This window comes from Trachemys scripta, chromosome 19, assembly GCF_013100865.1.
Source record: "Trachemys scripta elegans isolate TJP31775 chromosome 19, CAS_Tse_1.0, whole genome shotgun sequence".
Classification (NCBI taxonomy): domain Eukaryota; kingdom Metazoa; phylum Chordata; order Testudines; family Emydidae; genus Trachemys; species Trachemys scripta.
In genome coordinates this window covers 15,100,532-15,113,302 of record NC_048316.1, presented here as the reverse complement: position 1 = coordinate 15,113,302, position 12,771 = coordinate 15,100,532, and the positions used below count along the sequence as shown (strand labels likewise).

At 47.4% G+C, this 12,771-nt stretch overlaps 1 protein-coding gene across 1 annotated transcript; it reads left to right on the top strand.

Moving 5' to 3' along the window:
- The first annotated feature begins 148 nt into the window (after nt 1-148).
- On the top strand, nt 149-10,644 carry MRTO4 (MRT4 homolog, ribosome maturation factor). The gene is made up of 8 exons (XM_034753212.1): nt 149-280; nt 1,648-1,706; nt 4,166-4,269; nt 4,765-4,846; nt 6,754-6,821; nt 8,239-8,390; nt 9,212-9,288; nt 10,032-10,644. The coding sequence occupies exons 1-8, from the start codon at nt 253-255 to the stop codon at nt 10,185-10,187; spliced, it is 726 nt and encodes a 241-aa protein (XP_034609103.1). The 5' UTR covers nt 149-252; the 3' UTR covers nt 10,188-10,644.
- Nucleotides 10,645-12,771: the final 2,127 nt, after the last annotated feature.

Below are 12,771 nucleotides of genomic sequence, written 5' to 3'. Positions count from 1 at the left end.
GGCGCCTGAGTGAGAGAGAAAAATCCTCTCCCGGGCAGCGTCAGCTATTTGTGTTGGAGCTAACGGCGGCGTAGGGGGCAGCCTCCTCGCGGAAAGGGGCGCGCGGGGCCGGCTGTGGCGGAAGGGATTACCCCAGCGAGGGCAGCTCTGGTCAGGCACCTCCTCGGGCACCTCCAGGGGGTTCCTATCCCGGCAGCCCTCGCGGCGCACAGGGTCCTTGGCGCGCTCAGCTGGGGCAGCAACGTGCGAGCCATGCCTAAATCCAAGCGCGACAAGAAGAGTGAGTGACCCCCCCCCCCCCCCATTCCCCCTTTCCCCCCCCGGGGCCCCCCCCCCCCCCCCCCACCGCCCGCCCGGCGCCCCTGTGCAGGCGGGAGGCTGGGCCCGGCAGGGCCGCTCGCGTTTCGGTGGCGGCTTCCCTGCCCCGCTGAGGTGGGGCCCCCGGTGGGGTCTGTTCCACCCTCGGCAACGCCGTGATACTGCGGCGCGGGAGCCGCCGGGGGCTCGTGGATGTCTCTCCCGCGGCTCCGTGCAGCACGTGGTATAAAAACACGGATTTAATTAACAGCCACTGTTACTATGGTACTAAACCCAGTGTGGAACACTTGGCCAGGCAGTTTGCTGTGAGAGTTTTTTATACACACACACACAAAACAACGAATTCACACTCCTGTGGCTCTTTTGGGTAATGTTGATTGTTTGGCTACTGAGCCACTGAGGTCTGAGTATCGGGGTAGCCGTGTTAGTCCGTATCCACCAAAACAAGGAGGAGTCCGGCAGCACCTTCAAGACTAACAGATTTATTTGGGCATAAGCTTTCGTGGGTAAAAAACCCACTTCTTCAGATGCATGGAGTGAAAATTACAGATACAGGCATAAATATATATTGGCACATGAAGAGAAGGGAGTTACCTTCACTACAAAAGCAATTTTCCCTCTCGTGGTAGTGACACCTCCTTCTCAGGTATTGGGAGTGGACCACATCCACCCTGACTGGATTGGCCTTGTCAACACTGGTTCTCCATTTGTAAGGTAACTCCCTTCTCTTCATGTGCCAGTATATATATTTATGCCTGTATCTGTAATTTTCACTCCATGCATCTGAAGAAGTGGGTTTTTTACCCATGAAAACTTATGCCCAAATAAATCTGTTAGTCTTTAAGGTGCCAGACTCCTCATTGTTACTGAGGTTGGGGGTGGGGGAGTTGTGTGCCGACATTAGGCAGAATAGGCTGTGTTAGTTGGTCTGGGAATTATAGAACCAATTTGGCAGCCTCAGTAACACTATACTTTCTATTCATGAGTTCCTTGCCTCTTACCTGGGATGATGCAAATATCTGGAGATGTGCTGTTGCATGTTAGTGTAATATGAAACTCTGAAATGTTTTATTTCAATGATGGTTTGTAGCTCATGGTTTTAATTAGTAAAGGAAACCCTGATCCTACAACCATGTGGGCGCTCCCAGCAAAGCATCAGTGCTAGAAGGTTGCACATGGTCTTCTAGAAATGAGTCAAAAGTCTTTGAGTTCATTAAAGCTGATGTCCAGAGTGTATTTGGCAGCCACATTTCTGTGCTTTTTAATTGTACTTTACATAAGCAGTGTCCAAGTTATCAATAATGCTGAAGCTCTTCTTCTTCCTTTCAGTTTCCCTAACAAAAACCACAAAGAAAGGTTTAGAAGTCAAACAGAGTTTAATAGAAGAGGTAAGTAAGAACATATGTCATAAGGTGCTGCATTTAGTTTTCCATTCTATATCGGAGAAAAACAGATATGATCTTTCCCTTCTGTAGCATTTCCTCCTGTGAGGCTCTTAATATAATTTACACAGACTAAGTCTCACTACATGCTTTACAGATGTGGGGAAACCGAGGCACACAGAGGCAATTTGACTAGACCCCAGAAATAAAGAAAAGAAGCACTTTGAGAATGGTCAACTGTTGTGTCAGATGAATTCATTAAAGATCTGTTAAATTTCTTATAAAAAAAAATTACTGTGCATACAGTAAAACTTCCTCAGGACTTAAGCTGAGTGCCACAAGGGTCATAAAAGAATTCGTCGTGCTGTCTGTGTAGTGGGTCATACAATTGACAACTATATTACTGAGGCTTCTTCGTCTCTTCAGGTATTGGCTTCTATCAGGGGCAGGACAGTAGGCTTAATGGTTGAGTTGTGTACTGCACTTTAGCGGTCGAGGTAGTCACTACAAACCGCATCCTGAACGACAGCCAAGGCCATCCATGTAAATCAGATGATGACATTCTCTCACAGTGTCCTGAACCATCCTCCAGCTGTCGCTTGTTCAGAGCTGGTTGATCTGGCAGTCACTGTGGTTCCGGATCCAGACATTTGTACTCATGCACGAACATTGGATGAAGTGAAGTGTGCCATCTCTAAACTGAAACACGGACACGCAGACGGTGCTGATGGCATCCCCTCAGAGCTGCTAAAATGTGCTATTGATCCTCTAGCTGACTCACTTCTGGCCATCTTTCGTCTGGTGTGGAGAACTGGAACCCTGCCAACCGCCTGGAAGGACGGCATTGTGACCTAACTCCATAAGGGCAAGGGACCATGCAATGAATGTAAGAACTACAGGCTCATCACCTTGCTCTCCATTACAGGGAAGGTGTTTGCACATGTTTTCCTGGCACGCCTGGAGCCTTTGCTACATTGGAAGCGTTGTCCCCAGCAGTCAGGCTTTACGAGGAACAGATCCACATTAGATGCCATTTTGGTCCTTCGCTTATTGTCAGAAATACATTGTGAGTTCAAGAAGCACCTGCACATAGTGTATGTTGATCTTAAGGCTGCATTTGATTCAGTAGACCGTGTCGCGTTATGGAAGGCCTTAAAGGGCATAGGTGTCCCTACCACTTTGCTGGACTTGATTAGAGAGCTTCTTAATGGAACCACTGCCCATGTTCGTCTGGGGAACCGGATGTCAGTGCCTTTTAAATCGGTATCTGGTGTTGGGCAGGGTTGCATTGTGGCCCCTGCACTCTTTTGTCGGGCAATGGATTTCATAATGCAGCATTCCGTCAGGTCCATAGGCATTGAGATCGGCGATATCTCACTCACAGACCTTGACTACGCTGATGACGTTGTTCTTTTCGTACAGAGTCCCAACAGGTTTTGTGAGGCACTCCAGCATATGGAGGAGGAGTTAGCTAAAATTGGTTTCCATGTTTCATGGTCAAAGACAAAACTGCAAAATCTAAGACCAGGTCCTCCTGCAACTCCAATCTCTTTGAACAATGAAACTGTTGAATCAGTTTCCAGCTTTTGCGATCTGGGTTCTATACTTATCAGCTCCTCCAATTCTCACACGGAGGTTCTCCATCGGATTGGCATCGCAGCATCTGCCATGGGCCATTTACAATGGATATGGAATCAACATCATCTTAGTATGACAACCAAGTTCAGGATTTATTCGAGCTGCATCCTTCCCATAGTGTTGTACAGCTGCGAAACATGGACGCTCTGCCGCGCAGACTGGGCAAAGCTGGAGGCTTTCCACACAACGTCAACGTCATAGATTGGGCATAAAGTGGAATGACTTCATCTGTAATGCAGATGTTTATGGTCATTCGGGTCTACGGACTACTGGGCCATTGTCCGCAGGCGGCACCTTACGCTTTTTGGGCATGTCTCAAAGATGCCACAAGATGTTCCAGCAAACGCTGTTCTCCAGGTGGCTCAGTTGTAAAATTCCACTAACTGAGGGGTGGAGGCGGCCCAGAGGCAGACCCCTTATTACATGGGTTCATTGAGTCTGTTCTGATGTTGGACTCTCGGGCCGTCAAGCCTTCGCGGTTGCGCAGGAACGGGCCAAATGATGAACGATGGCTATAGCCGACTGGCTAAGCGTTGGGGAGAGAGAGAGAGTTTAGCAAATACTGTGTTTTATAATTTATTTTAATGTACAAAAAAAAAATTTACAGTTGATTAGTTCAAATAGAGAATCTCACATCAAAATCATAGTTGTTAGTTCCATGGAGTGCCTGATATTGCTGGGGAGCTAGAGATGTTGCCATGAATAGAATTTTTGAACAATCCTTCCGTCCCATCTTCTGTGTTTAAGCTGTTGCAGAAACGCATTGGTATGCAATGGGGATTTCTCTGATGTTTGCCATAACTGCTCAACATCTTGTTTTCCTATAGTTGCGGAAATGTGTGGACACCTACAAATACCTCTTTATCTTCTCTGTCGCCAACATGAGAAACAACAAGCTGAAGGATATCAGAAGTGCCTGGAAGCACAGCAGGTGAGCAGTAGTCTCCGAGATTGCTTCCGCTCATGGCTACTGATCATGAATATTGTGTTATAGGTGTATACATATCTTAGACAGATTACTGTACTTAGTTCTGTGGGAGGGGGAGGTAACTGCTAGAATTGCTCTATGAATTTTCTTCTCTTCCACCCCTCAAGAGGATAGTTTCCAGCTTGGGGCTCGTGGCTGCAGTCCTGGGGTTAACTCTAGGATTTAAAAAGCGGCAGTGTTCCATGGCAGCTTTCAGGCACTGGCATGTAGAGCTAAAGTGCTGCAATGCCTATCACCGTCCATCTCTCCTGTTTGGGGCAGAACAGTAACTTTCCTAATTCTTAGGTTACAAAAGAGAAGTTTCGGGATCCCCTTCCCCAGCCCTTAAAAAGGGAGAGGCTGCGACTCCCCGATTGAGAACCCGTCTTCATCCCTGATTCAATTCTGCAGATGTATTGAGCCCATCATGATGGATTCTTTTCCTGTTTTTTCTAATAGGATTTTCTTTGGGAAAAACAAAGTTATGATGGTGGCACTGGGACGGGGGCCAGCTGATGAGTACAAGGAGAACTTACACCAGGTATGTTCTGATTTCCATAGCTTTTGCATGTTTTGGAAGTCAGCCTTATTTTCTGTAAATCTCAAGAGAAAATAAAGAATTGCTTTGGAGAGCCAGAATGGATCAACACTCTTCCATCTGCAGTAAATGGGATTCAAATACTTAGATCAGGGATCTCAGAGTCCCAGCCCGAGAACCTCCCCACTGCGGCCCATGGAAACTTTTTAAAAAGTTCTTTCATCCGGCCCTCAAGGCTGCCGGCTGGGGGTGGGAGGGAGCGGGCAGGAGAGATTCACATGCCCCTCCCCCCAACGTTGCTCCATCCTGCTGCTCCTGGGACCCTCCCAGGAGTTGCACTCGGCAACGTGTCATTCACCTCGGGCAGCTCGGCTCCCTGCAAGCTGTTCCCTATCCCTGCTGTTGCCGCGGAGGAGAGACCCATACAGCCATGCTGCCAGCTGTCTGCTGCAGGCGCCGCCCCCGCAGCTCCCATTGGCTGGGGGAGAGAGACAGAGATAGCATCAGTAGTCTGCCATGGAGGCGGCATCATTAGTTGCCGGGCAGAGTCAGTCGGGGCGGCATGAGTCCAAGGGAGCGAGGGAAAAGGGTGGGAAACGGGCTGGGAGGTGGCGGGAATACCATCTTCAGTGATATTATTGGCCATTGGGAGGATTTGAGGACTGGCACTGGCCCTAAGGTAAATTGAGTTTGAGACCCTTGATTTAGATTGTCAGCTCTTTGGGGGCAGGGACCATTTTTCTGCTCTGTGTTTGTACAGCACCTAGCACAAAGGGGTCCTGGTCCACGACTGGGGCACCTAAGCACTACCACAATGATGATGATAAAGCCAGTCCTTCACTGATATGTAGATCTTTAGGCAAGTTGCCTTTGACATCAGTCCCATTTCCAGTGTGGGCACCCTTTTGACTCTTGTGGTGGTTAGCTTCACGTCAGTGTAGCTTTGTTCACCGTAGGTTCTTCCACTACAGTAAGAAATTTGTCCTTTTAATCAGTTCACCAAAGGAAGGGTGCACGAGGATGTTGCAGCGTTTCCCTCCTCCTTCCAGCGTGTTGGGGGGTGAGGGGTAAAATCACCGTGCCTTGCTCACAAGATACCTATTGGGGACGTTCCTTGCTAGTAGTAGAGCAACTCAATCCTGAAGGTCTGGGTTGCAGATACAAGTGGCATCTCTCAGCCGATACTGCTTAATCTTCTTGCTGTGGAGGCAGAATTGTTGGGAGAGCTCGAAGGACCTCCACCAGTAGATGTGTCTTCAAATCTTTTTAGCCTCTCACTGAAGGAGGACTGCAGCCAGTATGTGAACAGTCTGAATTCATCCATCCAAGCTTCAAAAATAATTTGCAGCCTCAGCCCTACGGAATTCTTACTACAGTTCGAAAACTAAACTCAGATACTAAGAGCTCTCACAGGAGTCCAAAAATTCTCTGTTTAACTCATTTTTCTTCTTCAGCAATTCTATGACTAGATCATAGTGACTTTTCAAATGGGATTTCTCTGACTTTTCCTCATGAAACATCTGAGAATCTTGATCTTAATTCTTTCTTAGGCCCCAGTGATTCATACCCTTTTCCACCTCCCACAATCTAAACTCCTTTCTCCAGAGTTTACATCTGGAATGTCCTGCCAAGCCACTGCTTCCTTCAGCCACAGAACAAGTTTCACGTCAGGAGGAAAAGTCTCCTGAAATAGACTTGCCATCTACATCCGGTCCTTCTTAATTTAGTCTTCCTCACAGCACCAAAGGGCTGCAAGACACGTTGCAGCTGATTAATCAAGATCTGCAAATCTTAAGGGTTGGGTCCTCTGAATTATCTGGGCTTCCTGAGTAAACTCCTTGCTATTAGGGGGCTTCAGCACGGCCCAGGTTAAGTGCTCTGTTGAATTCCCCATACTGCTTATCTTCCAGGTCAGCAAACACCTAAGAGGTGAAGTCGGTCTCCTGTTCACCAATCGTACCAAAGAAGATGTGAACGAGTAAGTATCTGTGGAGGTAACAAAGGGGCTTCGGTCTAATGGCATACTTGCTACCAGTGTTGCATCTTCACTGAGAAAGAACTGAAGTTCATACTGAGCCTCTTCTCCCTCGCTGAAACAGAAGCCGCTATTGGCAGCAATTCTCTTGCTCTCCTTGATGCTGGTCTCATGACAATGTTCAGCTTAAAATGCTTCTATGCATACCTCCCTTTGGAGTTGCGATGGGAAAGGCAGGGGGAAGTTATAGCAGGTTATGCCATGATTGAAAAGGGAATGGGAGGTGCTACACTCTGACGCACATAGCTGCTTTCTTGGAGATGTTGAACTACGCTTGTCCATTGGAACTTGGGTAACCTCCATAAGAGTAAAATCTAATGCCATAGGGTGAGCAACTGCTTAAGCAATCTCCTGCCCACCACCCCACAAACACAGCTGACTGGACTTTTCCTTTCCTGAATCTCCTGCTCTAACACAGGGATCAATAACCTTTGGCACGTGGCCCGCCAGGGTAAGCCTCCTGGTGGGTCGGGCCAGTTTGTTTACCTGCCTCGTCCGCAGGTTCAGCCGATCGCGGTTCCCACTGGCCGCGGTTCACTGTCCCAGGCCAATGGGGGCTGCGGGAAGCGGTGCGGGCCAAGGGATGTGTTGGCCACCGCTTCCCGCAGCCCCCATTGGCCTGGAGTGGCGAACTGCGGCCGGTGGGAGCCGTGATCTGCCAAACCAGCAGACATGGCAGGTAAACAAACCGGCCTGGCCCGCCAGGGGGCTTACCCTGGCGAACTGAGTGCCAAAGGTTGCCGATCCCTGCTCTAACATAACTTGCACTTACCTGTAAAGTTAGTGTGGGGTCAAACAGCTGCAAAGCTTTCCAGAGTCCCCAAGAGTTACCTACACACATGGACACAAGTAGAAATCACCTTCTGGTATTGCTGGCCTGTGCAGGACAGAGTGACTGTGGAAACAGTAGAACATCTCTTGGTAAGTTGGCCTGTCATCCGTCTTGTGGACCCAGGCTAATTAGAGGAATTTTGCTGGGGGGGAGGAGGTAATTGTAAACCTAGCTTGAAAAGGATGCATTTCTTTAATGAGGTAGCAGGGAAAACGACAACCCTGCCGACATGTAGAGCTTTTTTACCATCAACAGAACATTCACAACCTCAGTCACTCTTTTCCCCCGCAAAAACAAAACAAAACAACTCTGGGCTTTATTACTGCTGATCTGTTGTACATGGAAGGTATTTGGATACTGCAGTGATGGGCAGTAGTACAAAACCCATAGATGCTGATTTCACAATGTCCGCACCTGTTGGTGTAGGATAGATGACTTCCAAGATTGATCCATCCCAAATGAGGTTTATTCTATAGCTGGAGGTTTCTTGAATAAGTAATACTCTTGTTTCCTTCCCCCCTCTCCCAGATGGTTCTCTCAATTCAAAGAGGTGGACTTTGCCCGTGCAGGTAACAAGGCAACATTCACAGTGAGCCTGGACACAGGGCCCCTGGAGCAGTTTCCCCACTCCATGGAGCCTCAATTACGGCAGCTGGGATTGCCAACGGCTTTGAAAAAAGGTATATGAGCTGGCTGGGGCATCTGATCATAATTCCCTCTCTGCCACTAAAATATTCCAGACTTACTAGCTTTTATTTAATAAATGTTGGTAACCTCTTGATCAGCATATATTCAGAAAAGCCTGGTAGGGAGAGTGTTAGGTGATGAAAGCAGAAGTCAGAGCATATGTTCAGCAGGGAATATCTAATATTGAAATCCCCTTCCTCCTCCTATGGTTGGCACTGGAATTGTTTATTCTATATCATAATATTCTTGTCTCTAAGAGCTGGTCAGGATAAGCCAAGCACCTGCTGAAAGCCCCATCTCCTATATGCCTGGGTTTTTCAAATCAGTCAGCTGGGCTTGACCTGCAGGTCACAAGGATTTCTCACGGAGAATGTAATTTATTTACTTCATTATATGCCTTGGCAAAGCCACAGGCAGTCGTGTGAAGTCTCCTGTTGTTTCTGTCAAAGGAATCAGCCTGAATTAGTAATTGCATGAAAATGGGGGAGCCGTGGGGACTCAGCATTTGGGAGAGGACAGGTATGAAGCAAACACCTGCTAAGAGATTAGTCGCTGAAGTGGGTTTACATTGCATATCAATTTCAACGACTGATACATGCCTTACGTTATATTACATTTCCTCACAGAACTGTCTGCCTAGGTAAAAATCAAACCCATTTATTGTGCTGCCGAGTTGAAGCTTCATTACTCTCTGCTGCCAGCACTAGAGAACCAGGCTGGGAGCTCTGATTACCCCAGCAGCTCCAGTGTGCTCTAACCTCATGTGGTATTCATCCCCCTGACTAGATCCCCTTCTTCCTCCCTGTTCCTGCAGGAGTCGTGACCCTGCTTTCCGATTACGAAGTCTGCAAGGAAGGGGATGTTCTGACCCCTGAACAGGCTCGTGTCTTGGTGAGTAACGTATTAGCAGCAGTTATGCAGCTGTAGTTCACAGGCAGCCACTATTTCCATCCAGTAACAAGTCCCGTGGAGCTTTCATGACATTACAAACCAGTGTGGCCAGTAAATTTAATTCAGCGTATGAGACTATTTGTGCTCAAATCCAGTAACTCCAGTTCTGGCTATTAATAATGCAAAGCTGCTGTTGATTAGGGTTGTAATATGCATCCGTACGAGCTGTTTTGGCTGCTAAGCAATAATACTTGACTGGGGATTAATGACCAGCTGGAAGAACAGCCCAAGATGCAAATGAAGGAGTCCAGCTGATCACTTGAGAAATACCCTGTGCTGAGACAGGTATTGGTTAATTCTAAGAACACGCGGAGAAATGACCAGGATGATGGATGATACACCCGCTATTGCTAAAAGAATTAAATGCCTTGCATGTTGAGATTTGAATCCTGCCTTTGCATTCTAGTTTTATACCGTGCATTTTGAAACCAGCAGTAAAATCATAGCTGCCTGAGAGTGGCATGGACTGAGGAAGGGATCCAGCTAATCGAGCTTGAAGGGAAAAGTTTGCATTAAAATAGCTTCATGCTTTTGGTCTATCTCACGTTGAACAACTTATCCTTGTATTAAAATGCACCCTTTGACTCTTGCTTACCTCCCCCGTTTTGGCATAATCCACTTTAAAGATGTTACTTAATGTGAGAGCTAGCAGTATGAGTGACAAGTTCCTGTCTCCCTTTCAGAAACTCTTTGGCTATGAGATGGCAGAGTTTAAAGTGACCATCAAGTGCATGTGGCATTCTGAGACCGGAGACTTTCAGCAGTTGGTGAAAGAGACAGAAGAAACCTCAGAGATGGAGGAAGAGGAGGACGATGACGATGAAGAAAATGACAATTAACTGAAAAACGCGCTATATATAGGACATTAGAGACAGTTCGTTCTATTTCAAGAATAGTCCACTGAAGCCCATGGGTACTCTCCCTCAGGTGCAGCAGGACAAAGTTGATCAACCCCCAGACTTGCTATTTATCAAAGAGGATGCAAATGGTTTATATATAAAATTAAGTAGAAATTTGGGATTCCTGCCTGTGCCGCCTCTGACCGCCTCTTTAAGCATCCCTGGGCTAGGAGGAAACGTGCAGAACCTGAAAGCAGGCTAAAGTAAAACCCTTTCCACTCTGTGCTTATTGTTCAAACATGAGCCGTATCTCTGCAAATTTACTTCACTGCCCCATCCTTCCCCTCTACAGAAAATTGCTTTTCAACTGCTCACTTTGCATTAGAAATGACAGTTGTATGGAGTCAAGTTGCATTTAAACGGTTGCTTTCTAAAGGAGAAGGTGCTAATTCATGATGCCTAGAAGGTTGGGGTTTGTTTTAATTCTACAACTAAGAGAACAATCTGGACTTTATTCCTGTGAGAGCAGATACTGACTAAATTACCCCTGAAGCCAAAGGATGCCTCTGCCATCTTTTAGTAAGTTCCTTCTGTCTTCACTGAGCCTGTAACAACCATGCATCACCAGAATGACTGCAGCTTTCCTCAGGCATGGTATATTTCTCAGTGTAGAATGGTAACAGAGCGGCAGTTTTCAACCTCTTTTCACTTGCAGACCCCTACAAAATTTCAAGTGGAGGTGCAGACCCCTTTTGAAATCTTAGGCAGTCTGTAGCCCCCCCCCCAAGGATCTGCAGACCACAGGTTGAAAACCCCTGTTCAGTGGTAATGCCAACCTTTTGCAGAACCCCTAGATATAGACTGCAGACTCCAGGTTGAAAACCACTGCAATAGAATTATCTTCACTCCAATTTCTAGTATAGAATACCTGTGATTTTCCTGTAACTGATTCTTGGCCTAGCACCTCCAAGGCTCTAAGGGAATGAGTAATTTTTTTAAAGGGGAAAGAGTCCTAAATGTTATACTTTAAATGTTGGTGTAACTAACCTCTGAAGTAGAGCTGCTCTGACAGTGAGGAGTATGCGTGTACAATACTCAATCTAGAAGCAGGCAAAAATCCTGTAGTTAAGACTTTAGGATGCAGAACTGAGGTTGCAACTACATGACCGAGACAGAAAGGGGGGGGGGGGGGGCATTGTGGTGGTAAAGCAGTCAGATGACCAGTTGTAATTAGTGCCTATGGCACTTGCAAGAGTCTAGATCAGTGGTCTCCAACCTTTTTAAGCACAAGATCACTTTTTGAATTTAAGTGCAACCCAGGATCTACCTCAAAGAAAATGTAGAAATAACAGTAATCACACAAACACCCTTCCCCTCTCACTCCATCCTTGCTCACCCTCACTGGGCTGGGGCCAAGGGGTTCAGAGTGTGGGAGGAACTCCAGACTGAGCCTGGGGCAGGGGGTTGGGTACAGGAGGGGGCTCAGGGCTGCGTAGGAGCTTGGGGTGCAAGAGGGGCTGCAGGCTCTGGGAGGGAGTTTGGGTGGGGGGGAGCCTCAGGGCAAAAGCAGGGGGTTGGAGTGCAGGAGTTTGGCCAGCATGTCCAGCAATAGCTCCTCAGGAGAAGGGGAGGTGGCTCAGCACCCTGCCCCTGTGTGCAGGCACCACCTCCACTGCTCCCATTGGCTGTGGTTCCCCATCCCCGGCCAATGGGAGCTGCAGGCAAGGGCAGTATGCAGACACCCTCTCTTGCCCCCAGGAGCAGTGTAGGGCCAGGGCAGGCAAGGAGCCTGCCTTAGCCCCACTGCCCTGCAGGACTGTTAGCAGCCAATCTCCCCGTTTGGCAACCCTAGACTGAGATCAACTGTCAAAGGCTCCACCATCAACCAGCTGATCAAAATCTACCAGTTGGTGACCACTGCAACTTTAGGTTACACACTGCCTGTGGAAAATTCCACCGGAGGTAAGACTAGGGTTGTCAGCCCTCCAGGATTGTTCTGGAGCCTCCAGGAATGAAAGATTAATCTTCAATTAAAGATTGTCATGTGATGAAACCTCCAGGAATACCCAACCAAAATTAGCAACCCTAGGACTGGTCTTGTGTACGACATCCACTGTTCAAGTGGGTTATCTTGAACAGAACTGAGGAAGTTACGTAGCTAGACTGGAGTAAACAAAGTGCTATTTAAACAGTTACTTAATGGGCAGGATAGTTCCCATTCTTGAGCCAAACTACATTAAGGTTATTCCTGCAGTTCTACTATTTAACAAAACGTGTTTTAGGAAGCCTGCACCTGGGCTGAAATCTTGATGGCTTAAGACAGTTTCAGAAGGCCTAGTCTGCGCTTTGAAGTTCCTCTCTCAACTTTAGAGAGGCTCATTTTCACAGCTCTTGCCTTGGAAACAGAGCAAGTAACTGGGCTAAAGTCCCTTCATGAGTGAACAGCACAAGCAAAATTGGAACCTGCACCCTTCCTAAAGGAACTCCATCGCTTTAAGCACAACTATCCTTGTAACTGCTACTGTGATTGGGTTTGGCTGTTATTAAAACAGCTTTAAGCAGAAATTCAAAACAAAACCCAAAA